The sequence below is a fragment of the Podarcis filfolensis genome (assembly GCF_964270895.1).
Source record: "Podarcis filfolensis genome assembly, chromosome: 17".
NCBI lineage: Eukaryota > Metazoa > Chordata > Lepidosauria > Squamata > Lacertidae > Podarcis > Podarcis filfolensis.
In genome coordinates this window covers 30,799,478-30,818,351 of record NC_139621.1, presented here as the reverse complement: position 1 = coordinate 30,818,351, position 18,874 = coordinate 30,799,478, and the positions used below count along the sequence as shown (strand labels likewise).

The window sequence follows — 18,874 nt, the reverse complement described above, 5'->3', positions numbered from 1 at the left end:
ATTTTTTCCCCCTTCAGAATATAGTCTGGCCCCCCACAAGGTCTGAGGGACAGTGGATTGGCCCCCTACTAAAAACGTTTGCTTACCCCTGCACTAGGGGGAGCACTAACCCCCTTTAGCACATCATTACACTCAGGTAGAAATACCTTTCGGATAAGACCAATGGTTCCATCTCAGTTGCATATTGTTGAGCCTTCTCTTGGAGTCACATTGTACACTTACTGATGCTCTGCTGATAGTTAAACTTTCTTTTATTTTGTAAGAACACACCACATACCTTTTTTGTACTTTAGGTTATTTTGTATTCAGAAGGATTTGAATCAAGTAAAACACTTGCAAGAAAGATGACTCAGATGTACAAACTGTGTAGTGAGCAGCTTTCTCAACAGGACCACTATGATTTTGGAATGAGAGCTGTCAAATCTGTTTTGGTCATGGCTGGGTAAGAATCTGCATACTGCATGAGATATAATTTTAATTTGGATATTCACTTATCAACATGCCCAACATATAAACATTTTATTTACTTACCCAACTTAGAAATGTATACATCTTATTTGTTGGTCCTATTTGTTTTAAATAAAAAACTGCCACACTACTACTATTGTATCTAAATTTTATAATTTTTTGCAGATATGGGCTGTTAAACATTTAAAGTTCTTTGTGGCATTAAAGCTCTAGCACTGATTGTTTCTCTTAATTTCTGAGATAAACCTCTGTGGACTGTATATGTGAAAATATCTTGATGCTGCAGGAAATGAGACTGCTCCTGGTTATGTGGAGCTAGAGATGGGGTGGGGCAGGGGGATAAATTTGTTCACGTTTTAATGTGAACCTATTTAATCTACATGCTCTAAACCAATACATAAACTGAAATGCAGTTATTCTTCCATAGTTGCATTCCTGCAAATTTAATGATGCAGTTCTGCAACCAAAATATGCATACCAATTTTTTAAAAATAAATTTTATTGGTAATCATAATTCTGTTAATATATGCTAAAAAATGTTTCTATAATTGTAGGTCACTAAAGAGGGAGAATCCAAATCTGAATGAGGATGTTGTATTAATAAGAGCATTACGAGATTCCAACCTTCCAAAATTTCTTACAGATGATGCTGTTTTGTTCAGGTACATTTCTTAGTAAATTAGCGTTTTCTTTAATTAATCACAGAATCTTTATTTTTCCATAAGTGAATATGACTCTTCCGTTATTTCCAGTAGGGATGCTATAAGATAATCATTAAATGACAATAGAAATTAACTACACAACAATTTTCAACAGTTTGCATACTTAAACTTACTTGTTTATAACATAAAAAATGTCCTTGACATCTGATGGGAGGGTGTTCCACAGGGTGGGCGTCACTACCAAGAAGGCCCTCTGCCTGGTTCCTTGTAACCTCACTTTTCGCAGTGAGGGAACTGCCAGAAGGCCCCACAGAGCTGGACCTCAGTGATGGAGGTGGAGATGCTCCTTCAGGTATACTGGGCCGAGGCCGTTTAGGGCTTTAAAGGTCAGCACCAACACTTTGAATTGTGCTCAGAAACATACTAGGAGCCAATGTAGGTCTTTCAGGACCTGTGTTGTATGGTCTCGGCGGCCACTCCCAGTCACCAGTCTAGCTGCCACATCCTGGATTAATTGTAGTTTCTGGGTCACCTTCAAAGGTAGCCCCATGTAAAGCGCATTGCGCTAGTTCAAGCAGGAGATAACTAGAGCATGCACCACTCTGGCAAGACAGTCTGTAGGCAGGTAGGGTCTCAGCCTGCATACCAGATGGAGCTGTTGTCACAGTTACAAGCGTGCCTTCCTATTTAGCAAGATCTGTTACTCTGCCATCCTGCTGTTTTCATTGTTTAAGTCTACCAAAGGCAGATTCTGCCTTTATTCCAGAGATCAGCTCCAGTTCCACTGTTCAAATTGTCTTACCGATTTCGGTCGTTCCATCCAAGCAAAAGGAAGAGGACGCTTAATGTTTACATTTCCAGAACCAATGACTCTAGCGAGGCCATATTTGTTTCCTTCAGTCAACCCTAGTCTTCCCTCTGAGTAAAGTAGCCCATTTTAACCATCTCCATGCGGCTGAAGGACGATATCACGCCCAAAGAGTGGAAACCTCTGAGAGTAGTATTGCTTACTCCCTAGAGTACAACCATCTCTGCTCTATGGACAACTGCAGGGTCAGCATGTGGAAGTCAGTCCTACACCTTCCGTACACATCAACAGATGCTACCTTTGGGAGGTCCCTTTCCCCAAAGGCAGCACCTCCCAAATTCAGTCACACTGTACATTGCTGTTGATGTACATTGGGTTTATGCATACTTACTTGCAAGATTGCCCCATCCTGGATCCATGGAAGAATGGGGGAATTTGAGTTTACTTAGGAATCCCCCTTTCCTGTGGTTCCAGGGTGGGAACAGTCTACTTACCTCCTAGTAAAGGGGAAATCGGTTGATGAAACTGAATATATTGTAGAGTCCACACTGGACAGAATGGGGACTCACAGGTAAGCTCAAATCTGTCCTCTTTGCTGCATAAAATGTGGGTTATTGTTCTGCTTCATTGTTTAAGTATTGTCTTGAGGGTAGGAGAGATGGGATAGAAATACTTTAATCAAATAAAGCTTTTGCTTTCACTTCTTTCAGTGGGATTATATCTGACCTCTTTCCTGGAGTCATAATACCAGAGCATGACTATGGAACTCTACAGTCAACAATAATAGATGTCATGCTTTCCAAAGGATTACAGGCTGAAGATACCATGGTTCATAAAGTCATACAACTTTTTGAAACAATGCTGGTAAGGCATGGTGTCATGCTCGTTGGACCAACCGGAGGTGGGAAAACTACAGTTTACCAGGTTCTGGCAGATAGCCTTGCAGCGTTGCATGAAGCGGGTGAAGAAAACCCTTTCTACCAGCCTGTTAAAACATATGTTCTGAACCCTAAATCAATTACAATGGGTGAACTATATGGTGAGGTTAACAATTTAACTTTGGAGTGGAAAGATGGCCTGATGGCTCTTAGCGTTCGAGCTGCTGTGGTTGACACCTCTGAAGATCATAAATGGATAATCAGCGATGGACCTGTGGATGCCTTATGGATTGAAAACCTAAACACCGTTTTGGATGATAACAAGATGCTTTGCCTGGCTAACAGCGAAAGAATCAAACTCACACCGTACATTCACATGATGTTTGAGGTACTTTTCTTTCTCAAGTTCAAATGTTTTTTCTAATTCTTCATTCAGTGCATAACTGGAACAAAGATATCACACTATTTATTTGCATCTTTGCTTGTGGCTTTTTAAATTTATATACTGAAGCAGAAATATGCAATATCCATGACTTTCAGGTGGAAGACTTGAGGGTTGCTTCACCTGCTACAGTTAGCCGATGCGGAATGGTCTACATTGATCCTGAGGAACTGAAGTGGATCCCATATGTGAAGACTTGGATGGCAGGCCTTGAAGACAGAGTAGGTTTTGCAAAAGCACTTTTAAGCAAAAGGGAAAACTTTCAGTGTTCTTTTTAACTGACACCCAACGCTCTGTGGTTCTGAAACCTCACTGGGGCTGTGGACAGGAGGCAAAGGTTGCTTCCTGGAGCAATATTTTAAAATATATATTTTTAATGCTTCTGGAGGCTTTCAAACATGCTCAGACCCTCTAGTTTCTCAGTGGCTTTGTTTTTGCTCCACTTTGGTCAGCATGGGGCACTGCAATACTGGGGAAAGTGATTTGCAAGCCCATGCACTAAAACCCTGTTCCTGGAGCCCACCACAAACCGAAGAGATGAGACATGACAACAACGTATGGGTTTAAATTAAAAGGTAAAGGTAAAGGGACCCCTGACCATTAGGTCCAGCCGTGGCCAACTCTGGGGTTGTGGCGCTCATCTCGCTTTACTGGCCGAGGGAGCTGGCGTACAGCTTCCGGGTCATGTGGCCAGCATGACTAAGCCGCTTCTGGCGAACCAGAGCAGCACATGGAAACACTGTTTACCTTCCCGTCAGAGTGGTACCTATTTATCTACTTGCACTTGACATGCTTTCATACTGCTAGGTTGGCAGGAGCTGGGACTGAACAACAGGAGCTCATCCCGTCGCGGGGATTCGAACTGCCGACCTTCTGATCGGCAAGTCCTGGCCTCTGTGGTTTAACCCACAGTGCCACCCGCGTCCCCTGGGTTTAAATTAGGCTACTGCTTTATTTATTTTCAGGTGTAGGAACCTTGGCTTAGGTCTTGGAAGGTATCCCTCTCGTGCCCGATAGGGGCTGAGGATGCGCAGGGCAATCAGGTGTTGTGGGAGGGGACTGGAAAGCATGAACTTACCCAGCCTGCCCTCCCACTTCACCTAGCCGAGAGTTTGACCTATATGCCGCCGCTGTAGGGCCAGTGACCCCCACAATCAACCCTTTAACAGGCCCTGCAAATGCTGCCGCATAGGGGTGCATCAATATGCTGCCCCCGACTCACAGATAGACTATGGAATACCGACCAAGGCCTAAAACCATCAAAGTTGTGACGAGATGCTACAGGGAAGGCGAAAGCTGCCAACGCAGGAAAATTCCTTCCCGGTTCTGAATATAGCAACCATCTTACGACCATAGCAGCGCCCGCTGACCTGTAAAGCAATAGGTTAGCCTGGAAAAGAAGACCATGTTATACGTAGGGAGGGTTGGGCAGGTGAACCTGGAAAGAAAAACAAGTGAGCCTGGGCTGAAGAGCATCGGTCCTTTGCTGGTCCTTGCCCCACCCCCAGCTGGCTGCCCATAGGCCTGCTGAGAGGGGGGCGGAGCAATGGCCTCCCTGTAACAAGGTGGGTGGCTCCCCAGTCCCAGGAGCCTGCGCGGTGTCACAAACCCTGCCCATCCAAGGGAGGGGGTGAGGGGGAATTGTATGTTTCACATACGGATTAATATGTCAAATATGCTTTCATTTTAGGAGCTGTACTTACTTCTCAAAGTGGGATAAGATAGTAACTGTGTACAAATATTTATTCTGTTTTTTAGTTCAATGAGGAAACACGAACATACTTGTTTGACTTGTTTTGCCATTACGTTGAAGGCGGCCTGAAATATGTTCACAAAAAGTGTTCGCAAGCTATATCTCAAGTGGACATCAGTAAAGTTACAACTCTCTGCTGTTTACTGGAATCACTGCTCCTTGGGAAGGGAGGTCCCAATATGTCAATGGTATAGCTATTTACGTTACTCCTTGTGTCTGTAGATTATGGGGGAAGACATCAGTATCAATATCCTGTTATTCTTTTAAATAACTATTTCTATATGGGCCTTCAGATGTCTTCTAAAAGTTTGGTAGTTATTTTTCTCTTTGACATCTGGTGGGAGGGCATTCCACAGGGCGGGTACCACTACCGAGAAGGCTCTCTGCCTGGTTCCCTGTAACTTGGCTTCTCGGAGTGAGGGAACTGCCAGAAGGCCCTCGGCACTGGACCTCAGTGTCCGGGCAGAACGATGGAGATGGATATGCTCCTTCAGGTATACTGTACCGAGGCCGTAATTAAAATCTCAGTTTAAAAATCTATTTTTTGATTATCTGAGAAGCATTCTGGTCATCTGACCAGGCATCTGAAACTCCAGCTTGTGGATGAGAGTTCAATAGAATTGTTGCAGCTCAGGTTTCTTAATCATAAATATATTAAATGATAAGCACATCATAAAAACCCTCAAACACGAAAATTTCTAAAATCAAGTTAAATAGAAAATATCATATCTATGTCGCTTATACCTGCTAAGGTATAATAGCATATTATTTTTTAAGAAAGAGAATTTTAAATTTATCTCATTCAGATTATTGGAGTTTTCTGTATGTTAATTTGATCTGGGGGAAATAGTACACGTATTTTTAAAAAAGTATTTATTTTCCTTTTCTTCTTTGTACAGGAACAATCTAGGTTAAATTCTCTTGTATGCCAGACTTTTGTTTTCTGTTATTTGTGGTCAGTTGGTGGAAATTTAACAGAGAACTATTGGGATGGTTTCGATACATTTATAAGACAGCAGTTTGAAGATAACCCAGATGCCAAGGTATGAAGCATACTACATTGCTTACACATTTTCATTTATAGTGATTGTGAGAGTGGCGTAATCTGGAAGAGCAGGAAGAATTTTTCTTCGAATGCAGCCTGTATAGAGGCACCTCTACAAGTGCTCTTGGAGTCAGACATGCCCCGCAAACAATTCATTTTTTAATTGGGTAGCTAAACCCAACTTTTTGTGACCTACAAAATTCATTCATGAATTCCAGGTGTGAAGGAATATCCGTGAATCTTCATAACTGGACCCTATGTTTATCACCCATGTCCCTTCTGAGGGAGGTGCAGAGGGTGGCAACACAAGAACAGGCCTTCTCAGTAGTGGCTTCTGATTGTGGGAGGCCTTTTGGAGAAAGATATGCCTGGTGCCATCACTATCAGATTTAGGCATCAAGCAAAAACATTCCTGTCCTCCCAGGTGTTTGGCTCTTAATTGGGGGTTATATATTATGAGAGCCTGTGTTAATCTTTTAGCAGGTTGGAGTAGGATTTGTCCTTTTTATTTTATTGAAGGATGAGCTCTTTGTGTCAATTGTATTTTAATATCTTTGTGATGAAACTCTGAGGCATTTTATGCAAGAAGCAACAAATAAATGCAATTAGCAGCAATAACTTCTGTTGCGATTCACAATGTGCAGTTTGGGCTCTAACACTGAAGGAATGGGTTTCCCAAAACCCCAAAACTGACTTTGCAGGCAGTTTTAAACTGCACCAAAATCCCTATTTTTCCTTAGCTAAAATGCATAAAGTTGAGCCGTTGAGCAAATCCATAACAAGAACAAAGCTCTCTCCCTTATCAGTCCGTGGCGGCAATGAGTGACCTTGCCAAGTTCCAGTACAGCAGGGATGATGCGTGTGTGCCTTACCTTGTGTGCTGACCACAAAGACGCGCAGACCCACGTCTGGGAATAACGCCAGAGTGTGTTCTCGGAAATGGTGACCCCTGCGTCCCAGATAAGAGTAGGAAGAGGAAGACCCTTTTATGGTCAGAAGTACAGGAAGGAAGATCCTTTTATGGTTGAGAGTACCAGAGCAGGAACATATGTGATGTCAACCTGCATACGCAGGCCGACGTGGTTGGGCTCCTAGGGGAGGAGTGAGAGGGTGCCTGGAGGATATATATACTGCATGAAACCTGTCATTTCTTTGGACTTGCTGTGGACTTGATCACGCAAGTGCCTTCTGCTATCCGGAGAGCAGAATAAACTCTCTCTTTGAACCAACTCGGTGTCATTTGACTTCCTTCCTCCTGTCCCGGAGCAACGCAGACCCAGTCGGTGAACTCCAATAAGGCTACAACATGGAGTGCCTTTTGAAGGCCTTACGCTTCAAAACAAAGCTCCGGTCTTCATGATTGTGGGAAGATGCCCAAGAATTTGTTTATTTGTAAAGTTTCTGTCTTGCCCTTTATTATACAATCGTTGGAGGGTGAAATACAGCTAGTGAAACAGTCATGAAAACAGTCGTTAAAATATTAAAATTTCTAAAATTCAGAAACCAGTTTTATATATAACACCCTTCCACCAACCCCTGCTTCTACCTATCATCCCAAGCTAATAATTGTCGGCTCCTGTCTTGAAGGAAGAGTAGTCCACAGGTCTAGAAATCAGGGAGAAATTCTGAACAGGGTATGCATGCATTTGACAAAATAATTCAAAACCCTTATATGCCTGTACAAAGAGAGCTGTTTCCCTAATTTGATACCTATCAAATCTATGCTTCAGGTAAGACCAACCGGCCCTTTTGCCATGTATTCCAACCCTTCTTCCCAGTTCTTGACAAGGATGAATGTCATTATTTTTTCTTCCTAGCTTCCAACTTCTGGTGATTTGTGGAGTCTTTTCATTGATTTTGAGACAAAGCGACTGGATCCTTGGGAGCGGATTATACCTACATTTAAATACAGTCACACTGTACCATTTTTTGAAATGCTTGTTCCTACCACCGACACTGTGCGCTATGGCTTTCTTATGGAAAAATTGCTAGCTGTCAGACATTCTGTGTTGTTCACAGGGATAACTGGGGTTGGCAAGGTGAGATTTCTTTTGGTTGCTTAACAAAATAGTTGAATCATTTATATAAATCCACAAACATCAAATACACCAAGTTATTAATTAGTAATTTTAAGGGACATTAGTTAAGGCACTGTTTTAATTAAATCTATAGAGATTCCTCGAGAGAGTGGAGAATAGGTAGATAATGTTGTAGGGAGAGGCACTGAATAAATTACTTATGTAATCGTCTAATTATCTTCTGATCTAATAATGAGAGTAAAAGTGGAAAAATAGGTTCCAAAACAAAATGATGCTATTTAACAAGTTTGATTAATGTTTTGGAAAAGTAAGCCATCAAAATTTTCAGATCGCACAATTTTTTAAATCCAGTGACCATGAAAAAGCTCATCGTTAGCTGACTTAGCAACTTGATAGTGGTAAATTTCGGTGGCATAAATTCAAAATACTTGTTCAGGGAACAATCTCTCAAATCTAGATTTCTCTGTGTATAGTCCAGCGGAGAATTCTACTCATTATGAGGAGCTAATAATATTTCCGAATGTAACTGCAATGATTTTTTGTGCGTATAATGAACTGTTGCTTGCTATACTTTTTTTTTTGTCATTTGAAGTCTGTAGTTGCAAGGGCACTGCTAAACCGAATACAAGAGGAAGCTGGTTATGTTCCCGTTTACCTAAATTTCTCTGCTCAGACTTCATCTATAAGGACACAGGAGATTATTGAATCCAAATTAGAAAAGAAACGGAAAAATATTTTAGGTAAAGAGATTTAATATATTTTGTTGTCTAAATTGTGTTGGCTGTATTCCTGTAATCAACTCTTCATTCTTTTTGCTGATTTCAACAACACTCCACAACAGGTTAGTGCAAAGTAAATTTTCCCAAATTACCTATGGTTTTCCTGCAGAATTATGGAGAAGAATTCTCCCAGAGATAAGGCTAAATAATTACACCTGGAAGCAGCAGGAAGAAAGAAGATTCAGAGTTCTTCAGTTTTAAAGCTGTTGGTTTTTAGTTAAATGTAGGCTTGGGTTGAGGAATCTTTGTCCTTCCTGATACTGCTGAACTATAACTCCCATCAAGCACAGAACATGTCCCGGGATTATGGAAATTTCAGTTCAGCAACATCTGGAGAGCCAGAGCTTCCCTGCACCTGATGTAGGCTATAATCTGATGTACTCCATTCAGTTTAACACAGGAGGGCAGCATTGACATTTGGGAAATGCAACATATCTTCACATACTGTACCCAAAGAAAAGTGAAACAATATTTTGACCTGAAGTTGTTATGGACATATTTCATTCATCCTCTTTTGCTCCTTCCTGTGCATACTACCCCATGCCCTGCCACTGATACATATATCTCCCTCCTATAAATTGTACAATAATATAAAATAATATAAAATTTGCTTTGTTTAGCGCTAAATCTAAATCAAGTGCATTATCTAAGAATACAGTCACATCAGGTATACTGAATACCCACACAAGGTCTGAGTGGGGCTTTGGATAAAAATTGCATAAAATTGCCTAAACACGAGGGGTTCCAGTAAAGAATATGCATCACTGCATATTCATCCAGAAAGGATTCTGTTGCTTTCAACATTAGGACAACAGTCAATCTGTATTTTGGCATTTATGTTTACTTCTGTAATATTTCAACCATTCTGCCACATTATTCAGGTCTTTAATTTACTTAATATTTGCCATAGTCAAATTAAAGACTATGAAATAATAAACTTAATAATAATCAGTGTTCCATTTCAGTTTAACTGAAAGCCTGCTAATTTCTGAAGTGTAAAAAACTCGGTGCTATTGTGTATTAATTTTGTTATTTGGGAAAAACTTACCAGCAGTGGTTTCTCCGCTTTTCTATTGTTTAGGAGCACCAGGGACAAAAAGAGTTGTCATTTTTGTAGACGATCTAAACATGCCTAAATTGGATCGTTATGGTTCTCAGCCCCCTATTGAGCTACTACGACAGTATCAAGACTTTGGAGGGTTCTACGACAGAGAGAAACTGTTTTGGAAGGAAATACAGGCAAGTTTGCCTTCAGATGGTTGTGACAGTGAATGCTATAATCTGAGTACCATCTATTCTGTTGGGAAAGTATTGAGGTTCCTGTTATGTGCTGAGCTTGGTTCCTAGAACAATAGGCAGGTGGGATCCTGGAAGGCAGCAACCTGATTGGCCTGCAGGAGCAACCCAATAAGGCTCCAGGAGGGGAGTTGAATCAGCCAATCACGCGGGACCCATTGTGTAAATAATGTATATATAGCCAGAGGTTTTGGGGGGAAACACACTCACTCACTGTTTACCATGAGCTAAAATAAAGAGCATGAAATCAACACTCAACTCTGAGTATATTTCAGTTCCTTACCCCCAATACCCTGTGGGTTCAGCCTATCGGGTCAGTAAGATCCAGACTCCAATTGTCAGCTGAACAGGACATTTACTTAGGCATTGCAAGGACAGTGTGGCACAAACTCAACGAGCGAGTGGTTGAGGGATGGCACACTTCCAAACAAAGGGAAGCAAAGGGTCAGTTATGTCAATATATGGCAGCACTTCCTTCTGCTGGCTTCCACTGATTTAATCACAAGGCATAGCAACTTTCTTAGTTTTCTCCTCTTCCTCTGTCCTCAAGTTATAGCAATAGCTCCTGCGTACATGTTGTTCTGTCCTTCTCTCATGGTTCTCTGGAAAAGCACAAGCTTCACATTCCAGCATTCACTTGCTCATCCTTTCTCTTACACATTTCAGTTTTTAATTTTATTATTTCTTTTTTTTATGACAATACGCCCCCCTTTAGTTCCAAAAAAGGCTTCCCCACCTTTTTCTGGAACACATATCCATCATGATACCTTATACCAAGCATAGGCAAACTCCAGCCCTCCAGATGTTTGGGACTACAAGTCCCATCATCCCTAGCTAACAGGACCAGTGGTCAGGGATGATGGGAATTGTAGTCCCAAACATCTGGAGGCCTGGAGTTTGCCTATGCCTGCCTTACACATCTCTAAACTTCTATTCATTCATTTTGCTTTCTACCTGCTTCATTTCCCCTTCAGCTTATGCAGACACAGCATTTCCTTACACCTGATGATTGCTGAAGGGCATTGAATGAGGTTTAAGGTTCAAGCCACCACAAATAATTTTAGCCTGCCTTGATATTTACTGTATATAGAATTTCATCAGTACAGTTTGATGCTGAATTAAAAATAAGAATAGGGAATCAGGCATGTTATCTGAGCTGTGGTTTAAATGTAAGAAATAAGTTTTTATAGGATTAAAGACTTAAGTATTATGTTTTGACACAAAATATCTATGATCTTTCCCCCCCTAGGATGTAACTATTTGTTCAGCCTGTGCACCTCCAGGTGGTGGACGTAATCCAGTTACAGCACGTTTCATTAGACATTTCGCGATGCTGTGTCTTCCGACACCCTCTGAGCATAGCCTTAAACAAATTTTTGAGGTCAGTAGCAACTTCCCCACAGTAACAAAGAACAAAAAATAGATTCTTCTGTTCAGTCTGTCATAACCCGCTGTTCTGAGATGCTGGACTTATACAGATTCTTAGTAGCATGTGTTACTTTCTGAAGTGCTGAAAGTTTTTGATATGCATTTATGCAAGCCATTGAAGATTGGCACTGAATGCAGAGTCCTGATACCTTTAAATATCAGTGGACTTTAGACCAAGTCTGTAGATACCAGATGAGCAAGTGGGGTGCTGCAGGAGAGAGAATGTGTATATGTGCACATGGACACACTCGCTGTATCCAGTAAGATGGATCCTCTTGAAATTCCATAATTTCCCCCCTAGACTTCCCCACCCTTATAACCGTCCTCAAATCATGTTTGGCATCTCTCTTGGCTGAACCATAAAAATCACAGAATGGTGTTTTCTAGCACTGGTACAAAACCAGGGTTGTGAGATATGAATCATTATAGATTCTCAAATATTTTTTTTCTCTTATCATACACCACCTCTGGTCCATATTCCTGTGATTTGTTAGTGGTTTTGTCATCATGCTATCTAAAAAAGTTACAAAAATCTAAGAGGATCTATTGTTGTGGTAGATAAGCAAGAAGAAGTGGGTAGTACCCACGGCACTCTCTAAAAACTCCACATGATCCTGTTTTTAATTGATGCATTTCTTTAATCATAGAATCAACTGTAGAGCTGGAAGGGACCATGAGGGTCATAGCACTGTATTAGTGAGCTTTTGAATTATGGGTCTGTATATTGTAATTGTTTGTGTAAGTTGGTTTTTTATACTTTGTAAACTGCTTAGAAGCCTATTTTGGCATTAAACTGTAAGTAAGTAAGTAAGTAAATGCCCTCTTTCTCACTCACAGCCACACCTATGGGTGCGGGGCTGAAGGTGGGGACTGATGCAAATTGAAGCAAGTATTAATCACCCCAATGAACTTCAGGCTAAAATCTGTGGGTTTTTCCTGCTTCTGAAATGATACTGATAATGAAAAGGCCTTTAAAATAATTGATGTAGCTACATAACTTTGAGCTAGCCATGACTATCTTTGATGTAGAATGGCTCTTTCTTTCTTTCTTTCTTTCTTTCTTTCTTTCTTTCTTTCTTTGAGAGAGATTCTCCTAAATAAGGCTGAAATACATTGTTATATTCAGCATTTGCTTGACACAGTAAATGGTCTGCATAGTTCTGTCTAATATTGCTTGGTGCCATCACCCTTTTCTGTGTCTTCACAATAAAGCAAGTTGTTTAAAAAGCATCAGAGCAAACCAACTGCAAATATCCCTGCCCTACCTACTGAGCTTACCATGAAATCTTTGCCATTGAAAATTGCACCTTAACACGATAAACCCATTAGCAGTATTGCTTGTTCACATTTCACCATTCATGCTGATGGATTTCTTTGCACACATGGAAGTTTCTCACTGGGATGAATGGGGAAAGCTTTCTGAATATGTGAACTGGCACTCAAACACAATAATAGATCAATAGTTGGACTAGCAGATGCCTGAAAGAAATACAGGATGTGCATTTCTGTTAATATAAAAAGATGTAGTTCCACTTTTTAAAAGAAACATTGAAATCACAGCTGGCTTGAGTAGAATAAAAGAGACAACACCACAAAACTTTAATTACATTTTGAGCTTAAGTTTTGTTTTGTTGTTTTTCCTCGTACTAGGCTATTTTAAAAGGATTTTTGGCGGACTTCTCTACAACAGTAAGGCAGAGTGCAAAAAGTATAGTGGAGGCTGCTGTTGAAATATATCAAAGAATGAGCATTGATCTCCTTCCAACACCAGCAAAATCCCATTATGTGTTTAATTTACGTGATTTGTCAAAATGTGTGCAAGGTAAGGTGTATTTCCACTTGGCACAATCTCTGTACCAGTTTTGTGCTCGCATTGTCAATAATTATTTTCCCCAGTAATTTTTCTCTACTGTCTAATGTTAGCATGCTATGTTTTACCTTTAAATAACTTTATTCTTGGCATATTGCTGTGAAAAAGCAGTCCATTGCATTCCTCTCGAGTTACTGTGAATTTTGAAAGTTCATTTCAAGAGAATAGAGAAAAGTTAGTAGTAGTAGTGTAGACTTGTACTGAAATAGAAGAAGACAGCCAATGCAATACTGTGTAAAAGTAAAATTGTAAAAGTAAAGCTGTGCTGTTAACTCAACACCATGTGCTTTCTTTTCTTTCCTTTTTTAAAATCAAAAGGTTATTTTGTTTATCATAATTGTGCATAATGTACATCACATACTTTAAAACAAAACAAAATAACTTGTATCACAACAAAGTAAGTGCACAGGGTTGTGCATTAGATTGAGCTTTTTACTCCAGTACATAATAAGTATGCCAATATTGTCACCCCTCTCTAACCCTTAGCGTATTAGTTAGTTTGACCGTGCATACCATTTCCCATAATTTCATAATCTATTATTCATCAGTTGGAGTTCTTATTTTCTTTAACTTTGCAGAGATCAACATTCCAGCAGTTAAAAGATGCAGTACAGTTCTATATCTTCAGATCACACTGAGTACAATCAAAGGGTCTTACAAGAGCTTAAATATAACCTGTTATAAATTCAATCTCATTTATTCTTTCTACCCAAAAATTCCTTATTCTGAGACAAAACTGGAAAATACGGACCTTATCTACATTTATTGTCTGTCATCGCCAACATGTATTACAAACATTACTATAAATATGGTTAAAACTTGTAGGGGCTAAATACTATTGGAGAATTTGCAAAAATTATCTTCAAATTTGTGCTGACTTTCTGCTTGGGGATGTTATTCCAAATCCAGTTCTAAACATCTATTGGAATTTGACAACCCAGCTCTCTCTCCCAGTTATTTTTATAGGTGATCATTGTAATGTCTCTCTATATAATGATTTTATATATCTTACTCAGCAGACCGAAACCAGGCTTTTAAATACATTAATGTTGCTGCCTTGAAATATCCTTTAATGGATGAGCAGGATAGTCAATTTCTTAATTATTTTTAGCCACAGCCCACTCCCCCATAACTCTTGGGTTTTCCCCCCATTTCATGCAAAGTTTATAAGCAGATTTTGCAAATCTTCAAGTATCTTTGCTGATACCCCCCAGTGATATCCCACACAAAACTAAGATTTTAGAGAGTATTACCCTTTTTACATCTTACAGGAGAGGGGACCAATAAGCAAATACAGTTGTACCACATTTTGAGTCCGTCCTATTTAGGGTCCATTTTGTCGAATGTCCACAGCAAACCCAAAAGTACCGGAACGGGTTACTTCCAGGTTTGCTGCACACGCAGAAACACTAAATTGTGCATGCGCAGAGTGGCGCTTTGTCGAGCATCCCTTTTGTCGAGCGTCCAGGGCTCCGGAACGGATCCTGGATGCCAAAGGAGGTACAACTGTACTGGCAATTTCCATTCCCTTTTCTGTTTTCATCAGAATTCTCCAACATCACTAGACTCCCCCCTGCAACCATATGTTGTTCTGTTGTGGTGATTAATTTAGGGTGACTCAAGGATAAAACCAAGCTGCAGTTTGATGCTGCAACCAATAAATGATGAACACATGTGTGTTAATTGGACATCAAAAGCTGTCACTAACAGTTTTAAAACCCAACAAATCTTCTGCAAGCATGTTTAAGTATTGATTTTAAATTTGCTTTAAAAGGATTTTTTCAAGTTTTCAAGGTTTTTTTACATATATTATCACAATTTTAATGTATTTTTCTATTGCAGGCATGTTGCAATGCAGCCCCATGTCAGTTCGAGACCAGGCACAGATATTCAGGCTGTTCTGTCACGAGTCCCAAAGAGTTTTCCATGACCGTCTCATCTGTAGCGAAGATAAACAATATTTTTATTCCATGTTATCTGACATGGCCAGTAAGGATTCTTACTTTACTAGTATATATTATATTTAATCTGCATACTTCATGCTTGCAGAATTAACATTAACTTAACCCACCTATTTTACATTGTAGGCAAATATTTTGGAGTCTCTATTGATCCAGACTCATTTGTGTCTAAACCCATCTTATTTGGTGACTACATAAAGGTGAGGAATCCGTAGAAAATAAAACTGGATAGAATGATGCCTTTATGATTTCTATAAAATTGGGCTCTTGTTTTTGAGGTACAATGTGACCTGTAAAGTAAATGAACTCTGCTGTAGAAACACTGTGAATTTAGGTGGCATTTTTAGGGTGAGATTTAGTGCGGTTCTTATGCCAGATTGATAAAAGTAAAAAAATTATAGTGCGATGTGATAAAAACTGCTAAGAATTAAAACATTTCCCCCCCCCCCACCCTGGATGCACATGAAGCATTTCCTCCACTGGCTTGTGGGAAATCTCTGGGAGGAGAAAAGGGTAAGAAGTAAACCCTACAGAAATTTGGAGTGGCGTCACTAAGATGGTTGGATGGTGCCTTGTGCACCTCCTTCCAACAACTCCTGCAGCCAGGCTGGTGCCAAACATATTGCTCTGCTTTCCTTTGGGCTATACAGTGGTACCTCGGGTTAAGTACTTAATTCGTTCCGGAGGTCTATTCTTAACCTGAAACTGTTCTTAACCTGAAACACCACTTTAGCTAATGGGGCCTCCTGCTGCTGCCGTGCCACCAGAGCACGATTTCTGTTCTCATCCTGAAGCAAAGTTCTTAACCTGAAGCACTATTTCTGGGTTAGCGGAGTCTGTAACCTGAAGCATATGTAACCTGAAGCGTATGTAACCCGAGGTACCACTGTATCAGCAAAGTCGAGAGGGGGGTCTTGTCGTCATCTGGGCAGCCCAGGCCTCTATACATCCTGCCCAGGCTTGCACCCTGGGGAGGTCACTTCAGTGCTGCTAACACAATGGTTTGACTTCGTCCCTGGAGGCGCACTCCATTCTCTCTTGAGACAGATGGATGCCAACAACATCTTTCTTATATAACAATTGAAAAAACTAGTATTGTGAGGCCTTGGAAACAGCTTGCAAATAATTCTTGAATGTGAGCAGCACCAAGAACGTTGCCATCAGTTAACTGAATAGAGTGAAAAAAATTGCCAGCCAGCTTGACATCTGATCTTTATTTGAATAGTCCATTTCTTCTGTCAGCTTCTGGATGTGTCTCCTGCTGGCCACAGACAACTCAGCTGGCCTCATTCCTAGACCTCCAGCAGCAGTTTTGGGGCTGAGATATCACTCATAAATAAATAGTGGAGGCTGCTAGGACTGCCCGATAATTTTTCATAAGAAACATTAGTCACTTGAATGTTATCTGTGCTATGGAGATGGAGTTTTCTCAGATGTGAAATGTCCATTAAATTAAAAGGAGCTGTCAGATTCAGCAGTAGGTTCTGAACCAACTTCAGAGCTGACAGATCAAATCAACGCAGAAAGCAAACAGCTGGTCACCAGATGGCAGTGGCACAGGCATATGGAAGGAGCATGTTGGGGGTTTCTTGCTTCTTTGCATTGGAATCTTTCCTAGAGCAATATCTGCAGCCTTGAGAGATAAACCTCAGTACATCTAATTACCAAATATTTACCTACATAAATAGGGTTTGTGTTCATGAAACTGTATTTCCTCCAACTGAGTTTGCTCAGTGGCAAGTGATTTCAATCATAAATTGTGGAAAGGATGATAAATCATATGAACGGATAGATAGTGTTGATTTCTTTTATTTTTATTTTTTTAAACAAAGTAAGAACAGTAAATAAATTACAATAAAAATGTGCACCCCTCCCCCAAGACCATTCCGTTCTAACTGTCCAACCTTCCAAAATTTCAACACCTCTTGCGATGGTTTGACTCCTTTCCATTTTAACAGTACAAATCCTACAAACACCTTCCATGCCTCCTCAAAATCATTTCTCCTGCATGTTCCCTATCTTACCTTTATAGCACATGTTAATTTATCATTAATAGCTATATCCCTCACCTCTTTATACTATTCTTCCATTTTATATTCGCCTTGCCCCTTCCACTTCCTAGCTATTGTAATTCATGCAGCTGTCGATAAATTTGTGAGCAAGTCCTTCATAGCCTGTGAACCTTCCACCCCATCGTAAATTGAGAATAATGCTACCTCTGGACTTTCGGTCAGCTTTAGCCCAGTGATTTCTGTTATCTCCTTAAACACCTTTGCCAGAAAAATTGTACATATTTACACCCCGTGTCTGTTTCTTTTAGTCATTCAAAAGAGTGGAGATGATCCTCAGTAAACTCTCCAGGAAGATTGCTTAGAAAAGCAGCCATCATACAGATATTCCCCACAAGAAAGGCAATACACATTTTCAGTTATATTTAACATACTCTTAGTATGGTCAGAAAAGGGCAACCTTACTGGATAGTGCAAGCACTAGACTCTAGGGATGCTGATTAGAAGGAACATTCCTAACTTTGGGTCGTTGTAGATTTGTCCTGGTCTGGTGCATGCAATGTCTTTTGTTTTGTAGCTGTGTGATTTGTGCTCGTATTGTGATGGTCATTGGCTATAAACAATAGAATTTACTGATTACAGTAAATGGATCTCAGGTTTGATATATATATATTGGGGGGGGGGATTACTAGCATCCGGATGAAAATATTATCTAGGGCTAAATTTAAATAATATGATTGCAGGTAGATCAGGTAATTGAATATCCGGTAGCCTAAAAACAATTGGACATGATCCATTCCCAGATGGTCACTGCTGCACAGTAAATGAGCCCTCTTTCCTTTCTCATAAGCTGGCCAATAAGCACTCTATAGCAGTTCAAAAGCACGTCAAAGTGCAAGTAGATAAATAGGTACCGCTCCGGCGGGAAGGTAAGCGGCTTTTCCGTGCGCTGCTCTGGTTCGCCAGTAGCGGCTTAGTCATGCTGGCCACATGACCCGGAGGACAAACGCTGGCTCCCTCGGCCTATAGAGCGATATGAGCACGCAACCCCAGAGTCGTCTGCGACTGGACTTATTGGTCAGGGGGTACCTTTACCTTTACTAGCTTACTCTTGTGGCTGGAAGGTGAAATACACAAATTATGACTTTCAGTGTGAAGCTCACATGCATCTAGCTTTCACTTTTCTCTTCAGGCCCTGTGTACAAATAGCATGTGCCAAGGAGCATAAGTAACTGGCCTAGGAGAGCCAGTGTGGTGTAGTGGTTAAGAGCGGTAGACTCATAATCTGGGGAACCGGGTTCGCGTCTCCACTCCTCCACATGCAGCTGCTGGGTGACCTTGGGCTAGTCACACTTCTCTGAAGTCTCTCAACCCCACTCACCCCACAGAGTGTTTGTTGTGGGGGAGGAAGGGAAAGGAGAATGTTAGCCGCTTTG

General features: G+C 40.6%; 1 protein-coding gene across 2 annotated transcripts in view; it reads left to right on the top strand.

The window, feature by feature from the left end:
• The window catches only part of DNAH6 (dynein axonemal heavy chain 6), a 119,567-nt gene that overhangs the window by 34,173 nt on the left and 66,520 nt on the right, over positions 1-18,874 (top strand). For both annotated transcript variants that reach the window (XM_083592576.1, XM_083592577.1), the window contains 13 exons: positions 294-442; positions 1,023-1,130; positions 2,649-3,204; positions 3,357-3,479; positions 5,017-5,199; positions 5,911-6,054; positions 7,874-8,095; positions 8,688-8,835; positions 9,956-10,113; positions 11,420-11,551; positions 13,249-13,420; positions 15,311-15,457; positions 15,556-15,629. In XM_083592576.1, coding sequence (XP_083448702.1) covers positions 294-442; positions 1,023-1,130; positions 2,649-3,204; positions 3,357-3,479; positions 5,017-5,199; positions 5,911-6,054; positions 7,874-8,095; positions 8,688-8,835; positions 9,956-10,113; positions 11,420-11,551; positions 13,249-13,420; positions 15,311-15,457; positions 15,556-15,629 — 2,316 coding nt within the window. The remainder of the gene's footprint in view (positions 1-293; positions 443-1,022; positions 1,131-2,648; positions 3,205-3,356; positions 3,480-5,016; positions 5,200-5,910; positions 6,055-7,873; positions 8,096-8,687; positions 8,836-9,955; positions 10,114-11,419; positions 11,552-13,248; positions 13,421-15,310; positions 15,458-15,555; positions 15,630-18,874) is intronic.